Source organism: Phalacrocorax carbo, chromosome 19 (assembly GCF_963921805.1).
Source record: "Phalacrocorax carbo chromosome 19, bPhaCar2.1, whole genome shotgun sequence".
NCBI lineage: Eukaryota > Metazoa > Chordata > Aves > Suliformes > Phalacrocoracidae > Phalacrocorax > Phalacrocorax carbo.
The window spans coordinates 2,726,867-2,742,057 of NC_087531.1; the positions used below are offsets into that span (position 1 = coordinate 2,726,867).

General features: G+C 41.6%; 1 protein-coding gene across 3 annotated transcripts in view; it reads left to right on the top strand.

Moving 5' to 3' along the window:
• Positions 1 to 15,191, top strand: part of CPAMD8 (C3 and PZP like alpha-2-macroglobulin domain containing 8) — a 55,411-nt gene that overhangs the window by 24,202 nt on the left and 16,018 nt on the right. For all 3 annotated transcript variants that reach the window (XM_064469869.1, XM_064469871.1, XM_064469872.1), the window contains 13 exons: positions 228 to 279; positions 954 to 1,252; positions 1,670 to 1,895; positions 2,436 to 2,612; positions 6,038 to 6,119; positions 7,663 to 7,819; positions 8,092 to 8,166; positions 10,141 to 10,306; positions 10,848 to 10,934; positions 11,898 to 12,034; positions 12,412 to 12,567; positions 12,975 to 13,037; positions 13,430 to 13,668. In XM_064469869.1, the coding sequence (XP_064325939.1) occupies positions 228 to 279; positions 954 to 1,252; positions 1,670 to 1,895; positions 2,436 to 2,612; positions 6,038 to 6,119; positions 7,663 to 7,819; positions 8,092 to 8,166; positions 10,141 to 10,306; positions 10,848 to 10,934; positions 11,898 to 12,034; positions 12,412 to 12,567; positions 12,975 to 13,037; positions 13,430 to 13,668 (1,916 nt within the window). The remainder of the gene's footprint in view (positions 1 to 227; positions 280 to 953; positions 1,253 to 1,669; positions 1,896 to 2,435; positions 2,613 to 6,037; positions 6,120 to 7,662; positions 7,820 to 8,091; positions 8,167 to 10,140; positions 10,307 to 10,847; positions 10,935 to 11,897; positions 12,035 to 12,411; positions 12,568 to 12,974; positions 13,038 to 13,429; positions 13,669 to 15,191) is intronic.

Sequence of the window (15,191 nt, forward strand, 5' to 3'; positions counted from 1 at the left end):
ATAAGCTTGCTCTGTTCATCTAAGAAATATGCTGTGATGTGAGATTCACTGGTAATGGTTAGTATATCTCTAGCCAACAGAACACAGTGTAATAGCTTTCCTATAAAGGATATAAACCACTGTACAGCAGCAGGATATTATTTATGTATTTTGTAAGTAAAACTGAATAGCTGTTACTGCTAATCCAAGCACTGTATTTTTATGTGTGGTTTTCTGTCTTTATATAGCCAGAGGGACTGTCCAGAGAATATACCTATAGTGTGTTCTTCTGCCCAAATGGTAAGTTCATGATTCAAATGAGATATTAAGTTTGTTTGATTTAGTTATGAACAGAAACACGTGGCTTTGTCTTATATTAAAAAAAAATAAATCTTTGTTTCCATTTCTCTGTGATGAGTTATGGTGTGTAGGAGGAACTTCTGAATAAAGAGCCTTTCTTACCTGGCTGGCTAATTATGAATTTGCTCTAACTGCCCTAGTGATCTCTGGAAATGGCAATTATATTCCTTTACTTTATGAAACAGTTTGAGTATTCAGCACTGTGGACAGTAACTGTGACTGGCCTATAGTTTCAGTTGATGTTTTAAAGTTCAGTTCTGGAATCAGTATGTCTGTTCTGCCTGAGATTTGGATAGCTCAAAGTTGGCTCCGGTAGCTAAACAGAGATGCTTCTGACCACTAGATTAGAACTGAAAAGTCACTTACAGACTTCATAAGAAATCCAGCTGAGCAATTTGAAATGAAACATCTTCTATATTGGAAGGGGGTATAAATAGAAGATGGGAAGAAACATCCACACATACTTTCATAGTTTGTTTAAGAGAAGCTGGAAAAAAGAACATGTACTTAGGAAAGGTCTGTCTGTTTAAATTTCAGTAGTTATCTATGGGTTATTTTTGAAGTATGTGAGCTAAGCTCGAATTCTTACAGCGTTCCATTTTTTTTCTGACTAGAGAAAATACACATTTCTACGCCTAACAAATATGAGTACCAGTACATGCAGAAACCTGCCCAGATGACACACTTTGACATTGCTGTGAAAGCGCACAATGACGCTCACCTGGCCTTGTCCTCTGGTCCACATGACATGGCAGAGATGGCCGAGATTGTTATTGGTGGACATCAAAATACTAAAACATGGATTTCCATAAGCAAAATGGGTGAGCCAGTGGTCAGCAGGGACACAGCTGGTATCCTCTCCTGGGATGAATTCCGCAGCTTCTGGATCAGCTGGAAAAATGGGATTATCCAGGTAGTGAATTTATGTAACGGTCTGGAAGTCTCTTGCTTTATTAAATAGAGTTAGAGCACATATATGGCAGATTCTCATTAGGCTTGTTGTAGAAGGCGAAAGCTTCGTTCCTGTTGCTTTTTCTATATTAAATCTTGATTGGGCTGTTTTAGTCAGAAGATATCTGCTTGCCACATTACGTTCTCAGGACCTCAGTCTTTGATGTTTTTAGTGCTAAGTGAGCTGAAAGCCTTGGAGGGCAAGCCTGTGGAATTCTCATTGAGCTTCCTTGGATTGTTTTGTGGGTGGGAAAGAGAAAGGTACTGGTCCATCTACAGTGTTCTCTGATGCACACAAGTTACTGGGTCCAAGAACACGTGGCAGACTGACTTCACATGTGTGGGCTCTTGGAACTGCATGGTTTTTTGTTCCTTTCAGGTTGGCCATGGTACTCGGGTGCTAAATGAGTCTATTATTGTGGAGTGGACAGTCCCCAAACAGCTTGAGGTGAAGTACATTGGCTTTTCCACAGGCTGGGGGTCAATGGGAGAGTTTAAAATTTGGAGAAAAGAAGAGACTGATGAAAATCACAATGAAGCATTTACTCTTGGAGTTCCCCACAACATAATTCCAGGATCAGAAAGAGCTACGGCTTCAATAATAGGTATCAATTATGAGGAGGTATCACTAGGTATCAGTTATCAAATATGAAGAGATACTCCAGCTGTTAACTTGCTTCTGACCAGTGTTTGAGTTAGACCAGATAAGATAGTCATAGGCAGTTACAAAGTATATACTGCTTAATTCTGGGACAAATAATTATTTTCTTTTTTTTTGTCACATGTTTTAATCCTGTTTGAGTTGACAGTGACTTAAAGTTGATACCATCCAAGGGCTTTGCAGAGGCATTGTCGGTTAGAATTCGTAATCATCATGATCCTTTCATAATCACGAATTGTGCTGTGTTCTAAACTAGTAGTCTAACTTAGGGAGTCATGGATCATGAAACTCTGAAACGTGAAGTTTATTTATTCCAGCGAGAGCTTGAAAGGCTCAGGCTTAACATTTGGAGGACTTCTAACTTCAGTTTATTTAAGTTATGTAGCAGTAGCAGTTAGTGTAGTCTTGCGGGTTTTAATTTTAGGGTGTCAAAAGGAAGTAAAGTGTAATTCCTTGCTGAACATATCACCTCTTTTTCAAACAGGAGATGTGATGGGTCCTACATTGAACAACTTGGACAATCTTTTGCGATTGCCGTTTGGATGTGGGGAGCAGAACATGATCCATTTTGCTCCTAATGTTTTTGTCCTGAAATACCTGCAGAAAACCAAACAACTCAGTCATGAGGTGGAGAGTGAAGCTACTGATTACCTTGTTCAAGGTAACTCATTACACTTCTAATTTACAACCCTTTTCTCCTTCTGTAAATTGTAAGATAGTTTTACTAGTATCACATTGTACTTTCTAACCAAGAGTATCCCAAGTGATGAGGATTCATCATCTCTTGTAGGATAATTTCACAGGTTAACAGATTTTGATGACAAGATGTAATTCATTGATATGTAGCCTGTGTTTCTCTTCAATAACTCCTAGTTTACATGCTGATTAATTTATATTTGTTTTAATCTTCCCCCCCCCTTAGCTTATTTCTACATTTAAACATTTCAAAAAGTCAAGGAAAATTAAATTTAGTGAAAGTCTGTATATTTAGGATTTTTGCCTTATTCATAAATCGTCTTTCCTATCCTTTAGTCACTACGTGGCTCTTCTCTGAATTTCCTCTTTTCAACAGCATTTTCTTAGTAACAGTATACCCAAAATCAAAAGTTAGTATCCAAAGTATTTGACTTGGAGCCATATAACAAAGGCTTTCATCTGTCCTTTCAGTGTCCTGTCTTATCTCACTAAACAGCTCAAAGAAATCTATATTTTTATGCACTACTGTTCTCAACATTCGTTTGGGAAGAGTCACATGCAAAATATTACAGAATCACAGAATCCCAGGTTGGAAGGGACCTCAGGGATCTAGTCCAACCTTTCTAGGAAGAGCCCAGCCTAGACAAGACAGCCCAGCACCCTGTCCAGATGGCTCTTGAAGGTGTCCAATGTGGCCGAGTCAAGCCCTTCCCTGGGGAGATTATTCCAATGGTGACTGTCCTCACTGTGAAAAATTTCCCTCTGGTGTCCAGTCAGAATCTCCCCAAGAGCAATTTGTGTCCATTCCCCCTTGTCCTCTCCATGGGACTCCGTGTAAAAAGGGAGTCTCCGTCTCCTTTGTAGCTGCCCCTTAAGTCCTGGTACACAGTGATGAGATCCCCTCTGAGCCTCCTTTTCTCAAGGCTGAACAAACCCAGTTCTCCCAGCCTATCCTCGTATGGCAGCTTCCCAGTCCTTTGACCGTCTTGGTGTAAAATAGTTTATAACTAAATAAATTCTCAGGACAAGTAAGAATTCAAAGATCATTGAAAACAAGAATGACCCAAAGGGACCCAAGCTGTCTTGGGTATGAGTCAGACAATAGTCATGTCATGAAATCAGAGGTGACAGGATTAGGTGGTTCTCCTCTGAAAATATAAATATAAAATGTAATGTGTAATATTTCTTGTATTCAGAAGCAAAAGCCCAGTGCTGCTTCCTTTGCCTGGCTACAGTTGTTTCACTTGTCGCTTTTCGTGCTTGCTGATAGCAGTAAGACAAAGGGAGTTTTTCAATAGGCTGGGCCAGTGTTTCCTTTGCAATGTCATTCGCTTTAGTTTCTTTTTATGAATCTGCAAACCTTCCAGGTTTTTGGCTCCAAACTCTGCCTGCTAGTTAACCCTTATAGAAGAAATCCTCAAGAGTTTTAAACTTTTCTGTGTTTATTGGAGCCCTGCCAAGTGTAAGGTTTGGATGGGAAAGTCTGTTTGCTCACTCTAGAAGCCTTTTGTGACTTACCAAGCCAGCAAACTTTTTCAACGCTTAGTCATCCATCACAGAAAGTGCTGATACCCAACAATCCTCATATATTCTCTAATCTTTAGAAGTGGCCTGAGCTAAATGAGCCAGTAATTTTTCTACTTTCCCACAATGCAATCCTACAAAAGCAGGTGAAAACTAGAAAGGTGAACCTCTCCAGTGAGTCCAAGCATCTAGAGGAGTGTTTAGAAAACAGAAGATTTCAGCTGAGCAAGCAAGACATAGGGTCTGTGCCACTGTCCACCTAGCAAGCAAAGAAGAATGAATGTAAGAGCAATGAAGCATAAGTCAACTCAAACTGAACATTCAAATAGAAGAACAGTGAAAATTATAAGACTGATATAAAAATATGAGTATTTAATTTTTCCATCTAACACACTGGAAAGGGACGCTTAAGGACGCTGTAAGGGGGAAGTGCTCAGTAGTAGATTGTATCTGAGGCCTATGTAGAAGAAAAGCAATCTAATTTAACACCTATTGTTTGGAGGAAGGAAAAAAAAATACTGTTACTTATGCTTTCTGCCACGTACTTGTGTACATCCCACAACCCCCAGACAAAGATGTTTTTTCTACAACAGCATCATTAATCTCTAGACTTTGTTCCTCCCATTTTTCGAACCACTCTGTCTGCGTTCCCTATGAGCATCAGAAGGCTCCAGAGCAACAGGAGAAGGTGTAGGAATCATGGGCAGCCCTGACTTGGGGATTGTGGAGCTGCCTGTATCTGGAGAGATCAACAAAGAAACTTTGCCTCCAGAAACGAAAAAGTAATCCTTTCCCATAAAAATGTCACACAGTGTGGAATAAAATGTCTATTCACGTATCAGAGAATTAAACAGGCACTAAATGTCTTCTGACACAGTCATCTTGAAGGTTTGACATATCTCCATATATGAAATACTTATTCTGAAAGGTTTGATCCCAGTGGGCATTTGAGCTCTATCAAAGTGTGTGTTCTGTATTCCTCAGAGGCTTACAGTGCTTTATGAGGATGGGTAGCTCATGGTTATAAGACAAAGAGGTTTGACATGCAATTCTCTTCCTAATAGGAAGAGCATTTTGACTATCTTTATTTTCAATCTCAAAAGACATTCCAGTAGAGAGTTCTTATCTTCAGCCTTCAACTTGTTTAATAATAGTTGTCCAAAATAAGCCTTATAAGACAGCCCTCGTAGCTGGGAAGTCTTTGTATATGTTAAGAACACAGCTGTTAATGTCATGTTACATTAAGTTGTCCCAGGCAACAGCTTTGGAGAAAAGTCTGAATCCAGTTGTATCACAGACTGGTGGGGGTTGGCAGGGCCCTCTGGAGCTCACCCCGTCCCACCCCTGCTGGAGCAGGCACACCCAGAGCAGGGGCACAGGGCCGCGTCCAGGTGGGGTGTGAATGTCTCCAGGGAAGGGACCCCACAGCCCCTCTGGGCAGCCTGTGCCCCTGCTCTGGCACCCGCACAGGGAAGTGAGGTTTCGTCACAGTAAAGTATCATTAAAAGAAAAACATTTTCACCTGCATGATGCTTTCAGTAAAATGGAAGGAGAATGGCTGTATGCTTAAGTAAAAATCTTTCTTTTAATACTGTTTTTTTCAGAGAGGTGTCAAATTTTTAACATTTCTACTGGCTAAAATGTGGGAGTTGTAGTCTTCCAGATGTGAGCCTGAATGGACTTCTGAATAAGCTACAGCATACGTACACAGAGCTGGCTCTATCACTCACAGCAAAATAAGAGGTTGCCTTGGGCAGCAGAATGCCTTACAGTAGTGCCAGATGGTCTGAGTCTTCATTCACTTTACTTACTTGTTTTTCTCTGTGTGAGGATTTTGGACTCCCCCAATTCTTTTGTGACTTCCAGGCTACCAGCGCCAGCTGACCTACAAGAGACAAGATGGTTCATACAGTGCTTTTGGCGAGAGGGATTCCTCGGGGAGTATGTGGTGAGTTGCTATTTAAAACAGAGTTAGAAAATTCAGTGTTTGCTAAATGGGAAAAATACACAATTGGTAAGGAAAGAAAAGTAATTTTCCAGCTTCCATCATGGTATCGCACACAGTGGAGAATAGAAATAATACTCAGTGTCTATAGGCTTACTGTTTCAATGCTGCTGAGTGTTCATACTACACTAGTAGGTGCGTTACAGTGGTTTCAAGACCTGGGGGCAGTTAGGATAGTCACATCTACTAGTATGGCCAGGCTGTAGGCACAGAAGCTATAGTTAAGAATCATATTTGGTCTACAGGAATAGGAGTACCAATGTATGCGGCATTTAAGCACCTAATTCCACTAGGGAATGGAGCTTTGCCGGAAGCACGTACAGAGAAATTTGCTGTGTCCAAAAGCACCAGTGGCTTCTACCAGGGTAGGAAAAAATAAAGCCACCAAAACCGTTTTTTCTCCCAAATGCTTTCTTTTATATCCACATGAGGGGACATAAATGGAATGGTATGGCTTTATGCCCTGAGAATTGAAGTGCAGGACCTTTCAGAGTTGAACAATATGAGAACCAGAAACTATGAAACTGAGAAATCAGCTCATCTCACTATTGTCCCCCTTAGGAAACCATGGCCTTTAAGGTTGCACGTTACATCACATTAGCGTGTTAGTTGACTATAATCTCTCAGATGTAGTAGATTCTTGTCTCCATTCATTTGCCTGTGCTGTCATTTGGCTTTTCCCTCTGCTCTGTATTTTGCTTGAAACTGATTTTTCTTCATGAACTCATCTGAGGAAAAGTACCGCTTCTCAGATGATGCTGCCTCACTGTTTCTAAGATAGTAAACTTTTATCTCAGATCTGGCATCTCCCAATCCCTAGATGTAAAATATGGTGACACAGAATTACTTAACACTTGAAAAATCCCCTGCCAGGCAGCATGCTTTCTACCCTCCCATTCCTCAGAGGCTTGTAAAAGGAATGATTCAATCTCCCAAAGCTGGCCAGAGTTCGCACTTGTTGCATGTCAGAGGTTGAGAATTCCAGAAAGACTTCTGTTGCTTGCTTAAGTCTTAATTCTGTATAAAGTCTAACAGCCTCAAACGCTAGCAATGGGTCTGCATTTCCTATCTTTATTTTTTTTTTTCAGATAAGACAGTAACAAAATTGGAAAATTTACTCCTCCCTTTTCTTTACAAATAATTCCATATTTATAGGGATATTGATTCTTAATTTAAAAGCTTTAATAATGTGGGTAGCAGATGAGCACCCGTAAAAGGGAACAGAATTTCAAAGTGTGTTATAACCGAGATAAATAGAACTTCCAGTTATACTTTTCAGTTTAATTTGTTGACCCTTTAATCTTGCTGTTACCCAGAAGATTGGACAGTGTTCAGGTGCTTTTATGTGCCATTATTTTTAACAATACTTAGTGTTTCCCCAACAAGATTTTTAAAATTTGTGCTTTCTAAGAATGTTGTTTTCCCTTTACTGATACATTATTCTGAATTTGTTTTCTCAGTAAAGATGATAAATTCGTATTTACAGGCTAACAGCTTTTGTCCTCAAGTCCTTCGCCCAGTCTCGTGGGTTTATTTTCATTGACCCGAAAGAACTAACAGCTGCCAAAGACTGGATCATCCAGCACCAGAAAGAAGATGGGTCTTTTCCTGCTATGGGCAGGATACTAAATAAGGACATCCAGGTAAAAACTATACAGGCTCAAAATCATGCAGTAGGTGCATTTTTAAAGTTATCAAAGCATGAAGTGATACGGTATCCTTATGCCTAATATAAATATTGCATGTGAAAGGCTAGAACAGTATAGGAAAAAACAGGAGAATTTCAGTAAAAACCAGCCTGTCAGAACGTATCTGTGTGCTGTCCCGTGAGAATGGAAAGCAGGATGTCAGGTCTCGCAAAACACTTCAGAACCATGTCTCAGAGCATGAAGTGACGTGCATGTTCTCGTTCCAGGGTGGAATCCATGGTAAGATCTCCCTGACAGCTTATGTGGTTGCATCTCTTCTGGAAACAGGTGTAACTTCTGAGGTAACAAAAAACGTAGTTAAAATAGCTCTTGCCTTCTGCATATTCTAAAAATTCTCTCTATCTTTTCTTTTTTTAAATTGATTTTACCGCTGTTCACGTTCGAAGGTTCTGTGCTCACTAGAATGATAGCATCCAGGTAACAGGGGTGGTTTGAAAGCCTTGAGATTATTCTGAAGTAAGGAATCTGTTCTGAAGTTATTCCAGGTCATCTCCCATCCTTCAAAGTTTATTCTACCAGAGCAGAACTCTCTCCTGCAATCCCATCCCTCGACCTCTCCCAGAAACGGCTGCAGAAAGTGTTTTCTGCCTTGTAACTTCAAGGTGTGATTGCAGCCTATGCAGGTACGGGTAGTTTGCCTACATATACTCAGAAAAACTTCAACTAGCTGGATTAGTGCTAACAGCAGTTTAGCTAGGGCCACATAGGCTTCAGGGATCCAGAAAACTTCAGCGGTCTGCCTTTGCTACAGCAGCCAAAACGCTACTGCTATTAGATTACAGTATCTTTGGAGAGCTGCACTCCTGTAATGTGCTGGATTGCGGACTCTGGAGGAAAATGTTTCTCTTCTTTGGAATGAGACAGAACAGGAACACTGCAGAAAAAAGAATAGCTATGCAGGAACGCGCAGTTACGCTGCAGAATTTTTGAAGTAGAAGAAAAACCCCACTTCCAATTCAAGTGGCGTTTTGGAGATTCTGTCTTAAAACTCATGATAAAACCAGTGCTCCTCTCCTCTGTATTTTTGCCTGCATGCGGTTTCAGTAGAATGGAGGTGCTCAGATAACATCGTAGTTAAACATTCCCACTATGACTGGGAATGTCCACTGGGAGATGCGCTGAGCAGGTCATGAATACAGTTCTTTGCTTGCTCTTCAACAGCCAAGGGAAGGAGCGATGGTGGGCGAGCAGGTCTGTACAGGTAGAACTGGAAGATTAAAACCGGAGGTGTCATGGATGTTGCAACATGTTTTGGTGATCTGTGCTCAGACAAAAGGACTTGCCCATTCAGGCAAAACCCAGTGAGTTTATGGAGACTTTGAAACAGCCAGTGCAAAGAGTAGCATCTATTCAGAAACGCTGTGATAATCTTAGCACTTTTGATGTCATCCCTAGAGCTTGAAGAGTGAGACCGTGCTGCCATTACAAAGAGATAGCCCCTAACCCCCTGTTCTTGTTGGAGTGGAAGGCCCTCAACCTTGTCACAATTAAAACAAAACCATTAGAAAATCCTCAAATGCTCATAGAGCAACTTTCTGCCTCCCCGTCAGCAGTGTGTCCCCCCTGAAGAGTGATGTGCTGCTCTCTCTGGGCTGCTGTATGTCAAGACAGCCCTAGCACTTTTATTTGCTGGAAGTGCAGTTTATGTGGATCTAATGGTTTTCCTAGAGGAGATTTGCAAGTGTTACTAATGATCTTAGCTAGGAAATGAGGAAGGGGAAGGTTGGTGCCACAGGGAAATCAAAGGAAACCAAATTACATCAAGTCCAATTAAATTGTTTCTATAAATTATCAGAGCCACGTTCCTACATGGTGAGGTCATTGAGGGAGTTAATAAAACATGTTTGTTGGCTGCAGGGACCCCTGGGAACCTTGGCCTTTATTATCCTCTGGCGTCTGCTAGACGCTCCAGAGTGTCAGGAGCACAATCAAACATACAGTAGAGAGCTCGCTTCTCCTCTGTTCATCCGCTGCCTTACAGGGGCATGACATTTCTTCAGCTTTAGCGGGGAATAAATATGTCTCAGTGTTAGTCTAGATCATTCTTGCTTTGCTATTTGCTCCTCTTTTTGAATTTGTGATGCCTGGCTTTTCTTAGAGAAAGAAAAGTGTTAGTGTCATTCTGCAGAGAGCAAACTGCATCTTTCCTAATTTGTTTGGTTTTTCAATGCACACAAAGTAACAAGAAATAAAGTGGTTTAACTTCCGAGATGTAGAAGCTGGTAATATGTCTGGGCTCTTTCCCCTAAATATAGGAAGAAAGAACAGCTGTTGACAAAGCAAAACACTTCTTAGAGTCCAACTTGTATTCAGCAGAAGACCCGTACACTACTGCCTTGATTGCATACGCCCTGACGCTGCTACACAGTCCCTCTGCTGCTGTGATGCTGCGGAAAATGAACAGCATGGCTATTACACAAGGTACTCCTGGGTCCAGCCTGGCAAGCCCCTGAACTTGCGACCCTCTTACAGGAACAAGCAAATAGCCCTTGCTACTCGAATGCTATTTTTGAGTTACTGGAGAGGATAAAGCCTGTGAGATGAGATCTTTCTCATGGCACAGTTTGACTTTGTAAGGCAAGAGTTTCCCTGATTCTCTGTAGAAAGGGCTGAGTACCTTGGTTCCACACACGCAGCTGATGCTGAAGGAAGGCAATGGTACCAGAGGCTCTGCAGTGACTTTCCTGTCAGTATGACAAGGTTTGTCTTGTAACACGTCACATTCCCTGATGGTGTGTTATAATCCAAGAATTACCTCATTTGTCACATGGAGCCATCTTTGGAATTGCAAAGGGAGCCTCTTGCCCAGGGGATGCTTCTGTAAAAGGAGGGACGGTGCAGTTCAGGGCACGAATCTGTTCTTTGAATCAATGCAAAAGTGGGATTTGATTCTTCCCATATACAGAGGCTTAGCTGCAGTCCTGTGTAATAACATACGTATTCCACTGTCCTGTTTCCCTAGATGGCTTTACACACTGGAGCTTGACAGGAACTCTTGTTACTGATGAAGATACCTTCATGGGATTTAATGATGGTCTCTCTCAATCAGGTACTTGTACTGCAGAGGCAGAGATAAGGGAACTGCTGCAAGAGCAGGCCACGGACTGCAGGGATTCTAATGAATTGTTTATATACTACAAGGTATTCTGAAAAAGGCAGTCAGTCAGGGCAGGGTCCGGATGAAAGGAGAGCTCCTAAAGGCAGGTAACGTTATGCTGAAAGAGCTGGTTAAGAGCAAATGAGAGACGGAGCTAGATGTGGTCGAGACAGGGCTGGCTTTTCAGCCCCAGCTGTCTCGCCATTTTTCCCTCAGTTCTTTAAAGACAGTGAATGATCCAGAAGAGTGAAAGCCATATGGGATTTCGTCAGGGAGGAATCATTTGAAATGGAAACCTGACAGAAGGCAAATACATTTAATTTTAGAGCCGTTTAGCTTTGTATTTTCAAGTGGACCTAGGGATTGTATACCCAGCTTTTACTGGCAGTCACTGGCATTTCAGCTGATTTCCTAGACTTTAACTACCGAAGCCCCAACAACAGTGAACGATGCTATAATTTTTAAGTTACTTAAAGCCATTGACTCTTCTGATACGATGTAGGTGCACCAATATTCAGGAGAGATCTAACTGGGTATTGTATGGAAACCTCTAGGACAGGAATACAGTATGGGCAGCAGCAAAGTAGAACTGGAGTGGGAGAGGAATTACTTATGAGGTACAATCAAGTAGAAGGAAGGTTATCTGTTGTGTGAAGGAAAGAGCCTGTGTGGAAGAAGAGGTATCTTTAGAAGGTGATGCATCTTGCATGCAGACATCTTTTAAGTTCATTTTTCTCTTCCTTTGTTTACTTCTACAGACTCATAACTTTTTTAAAATTATTTTTCAATTAATGACCATTCATACAACTATCTCTAGACCTGCCCAAATTCACACATCTGGATGTTTGGGGGTTTTTTGTTTGTTTGGGTTTTGGGGGTTTTTTAATTACTTTATTTTTTCCCTGTCTGTTTCAGTTGTGTCTGCAGAAGTGGAAATGACATCTTACGCGCTTTTGACGTACACGCTCCTAGGAGATGTGGCCTCTGCACTCCCAGTAGTAAAATGGCTTTCACAGCAAAGGAACGCACTTGGAGGATTTTCATCTACTCAGGTGGGCTGCCTCCCAAAAGAGTGGCTTCAGTGCGTGTGTAATCAGTTGTAGGAAAGAATTGATTCAGAAATGGTCAATGCAGAGTTTCCCTCTATAGTGTAGACAGAAACTGCCTGTGTCCTGCTAAGCAAAAAACTTTCCAGAGCTCTTTACTGCTTCCTTCTTGGACTGGTAATTTGAAAGGAACCTAGACTTTGTCCTTACAGATGCCTTTGACAGCAAAAGTGAACAAAACCTGCTATTTCTTTTGCTATCTGAAATAACAAGGAAGATTCTGTTACCAGGAGCTGATGACTGGACAGCACAGTGCTTGTTTGTAAGTTTGTTATGCTCCTGTATTCTTCACTGTTCTGATCTCTACCTCTTCTGATCCGTAGGACACATGTGTAGCTCTGCAGGCTCTGGCTGAATATGCTATCCTTTCTTATGTTGGAGGAGTCAACCTTACCATTTCCTTGGCTTCTACTAATTTAGACTACCAGGAGACATTTGAGCTTAACAAGATGAATAAAAAAGTCCTCCAGACTGCAGTGGTAGGTGGTTTTGTGTTTCTGTAGCCAAATTTTTGAAGTGATCCATGCAAGCAGGGTTCTGAATGACAGCTCGGGTAAGTTCAGTAACGGTAAAAGCAGACGTTAAACACTGCAAGATCTCGGGATGTTCTGGGGTTTTATGGCTGGGTTCTGATGTGAAGGAGGCAGCACTCAAAGGTAAAGGCATTTTTCACCACAAGTAATGCCTGATGCTTACTTTGCTGCTGCTGCTTGTTTCTACCACTGTTAAATGCAGGTGGCTGAAGAGAGCGAGCCATACTCACTTCACTTCTGCAGTCTCCTTTGTACCTGGAAAGATCTTTAGTACAGAATAAAGCGAAAATTGATATTAATTTCCTTTCTGAGTGCCTTGTCTTGTCTGTGTCTTAACTGTGGATTCTCCCCAGATCCCCAGTATTCCAACGGGGCTGTTTGTGAGTGCCAAAGGTGAAGGCTGCTGCCTGATGCAGGTAAAGTTGCCATGGGGCTGGAGAAAGTATGTGAGCAGGTGACCTCTAAACCCACAGTTTATTTGCTACTTTTTTAATCCTGGTTTGCTGTGAGGAAGGAGTTAAGCTTTGAATTTCTCTCAAAGTAATTACATAATTTCTCTCAAAGTAATTATATAACGTGGTATGGAAGTAAATGTGATTTTATTAGAGTGAACCTGCTCTGATATAGCTTTACCTATATATAACTGTTGCAAAGCCTCTGTTGCCTCTGTGCCTGCCATTTCCTCTCTCTGAAGAGATCTAGCGTTTATGCTGGTCTTTGGGGAACATTTGTAGATGCTATGCAACGTTGGGGTCTAATGAAAATAAATCATATTTTGTTTCGTTTCTTCCCCCACTTTCTGCTGCAGATCGATGTCACTTACAATGTACCTGATCCTATTGCCAAACCAGCTTTCCAGCTCCTGGTTAACCTGAAGGAGCCAAAGTCAGAGCAGCATCTTCAAGCTCCAAATCTCCTGCGGTCTGTCTCTCCAGATGAGAATCGCTCTGAAGCCTTGCACAGAGAGAGGGCACTGGTGGATGATGATGACCCAGCTTCAGATCAGGACCATCAGGAATACAAAGTCATACTGGAGACGTGCACTAGGTAGGAAATATCAATCTGCATCATGTCCTGCCTGTTTCTCAGAGGCCATCTAGTTTGCTGATGAGCACATCTATACTGACACGTTCATTGATAGAGGAAAAATACCAAATTCTTTCTTGCTGCACTGTCTGTTTCTCAGTTTAGACAGGGCACCTCACATGCAGAATGTGGACTTTCAACCGTAATTGTGGGTTGTAGGACAGAGTTATTGCAAGGACATTCATGAGGATTGTCTGCTGGCATTAATAATTTTAGTGCTAAATATATGTCAAAGGTAGAGAAACAAGAACAAAATTTACAGAGGGCTACACCTTGCATTTTTATCGTTTCATTTTTGCCTCTACAAAACCTGAAGGCGGCAAACTGGATGTCATTTGCTTGTGTCAGGTGGAAAAGAAAAAGTTCTGGATTATTTTCTAGGTTTTCAGTAACAGGGTTTCCTTAAAAGCCCAAAAGAGCTAGGTAATTTCAGCTGGTTAACTGGTATCTTAAACATGTCAATAGTTTTTTAAATATTACTGACTTGACTTTAATGTTTGAGTTGCTTATTCTTCAGTTTTGGATACCAAAAACCTAACAGAAGCAGCTTGTTGCTGTGGTATGAATTTGGAATCTATGGTAAAGGCACAGCGTATGCAGATATTTGTTAATAAGCTCTTTAAAGCTCATTGCTTATCTCCTTGTTCTGTATAAAGAAATTCAAAATAGTTTTTTAAAATGGCATGATACTAAAGGTCCTGAAGTTTCCTTCCAGGCTCTCAAAGCACTTTGCAAAGACATCAGCAGTTCCGTCTCATTTTACAGATTGGGAAACTTAAGATATTGGGAGAAGAGTTTGCCTGTAGACAAACAGCAGCATGAATAGTTTCTGACCTGTATTCAACCCACTCACACGGTTTGCTTAAACCCGTCAGCACTGCTGCAGTTATCAGGAGCTGCTGATCTCTTTACAAAACATTTTGGTTTTTAAGGAGGTGGTAGGAAAGTTGGCCCAAAGGAGGGAAAGGCACAACCAAAGTAAATACGGAGGGCCTACAGCATCCTACTGTGTAACAGAAGAAGCCATTCCTAAGAATTTAATAACTGTTCTGCATATCCGTGACCAGGAGCATGGCAGGTGGTGGGGCTACAGCTTCACTGAACTGGAACAGCAGAAGTCAAGTGAACAGCTCAGATGTAATTAATGGAAATGGAAAACTTGCGCTGCGCTATCAGTTTGTCTCCTTCCTTCCTGCAGGGGCAACGCCATGCAGCAGCTACAGTCCTGAAAACAGTTTCAGTGACTCCAGGCAAAGATGAGATCTTGTTATCTCTGTCAGCAGACTTGCCCCTTGCTCATGTGGGCTTGTTGCTGGCAGATGCATTGCTTCTGATTGCCACGAGCCTGTGAAATCTGGGGCCAGGCATTTTTCGGCCTAGTTGAGTTCTTCCCCGCTCCAGTAACAACAGCCAGTGCCGAGCAACGCAGGCTCATCATCCAAAAGTTTGCTAGGTTGGCTGTATATAACAGTATCCCTTTTCCA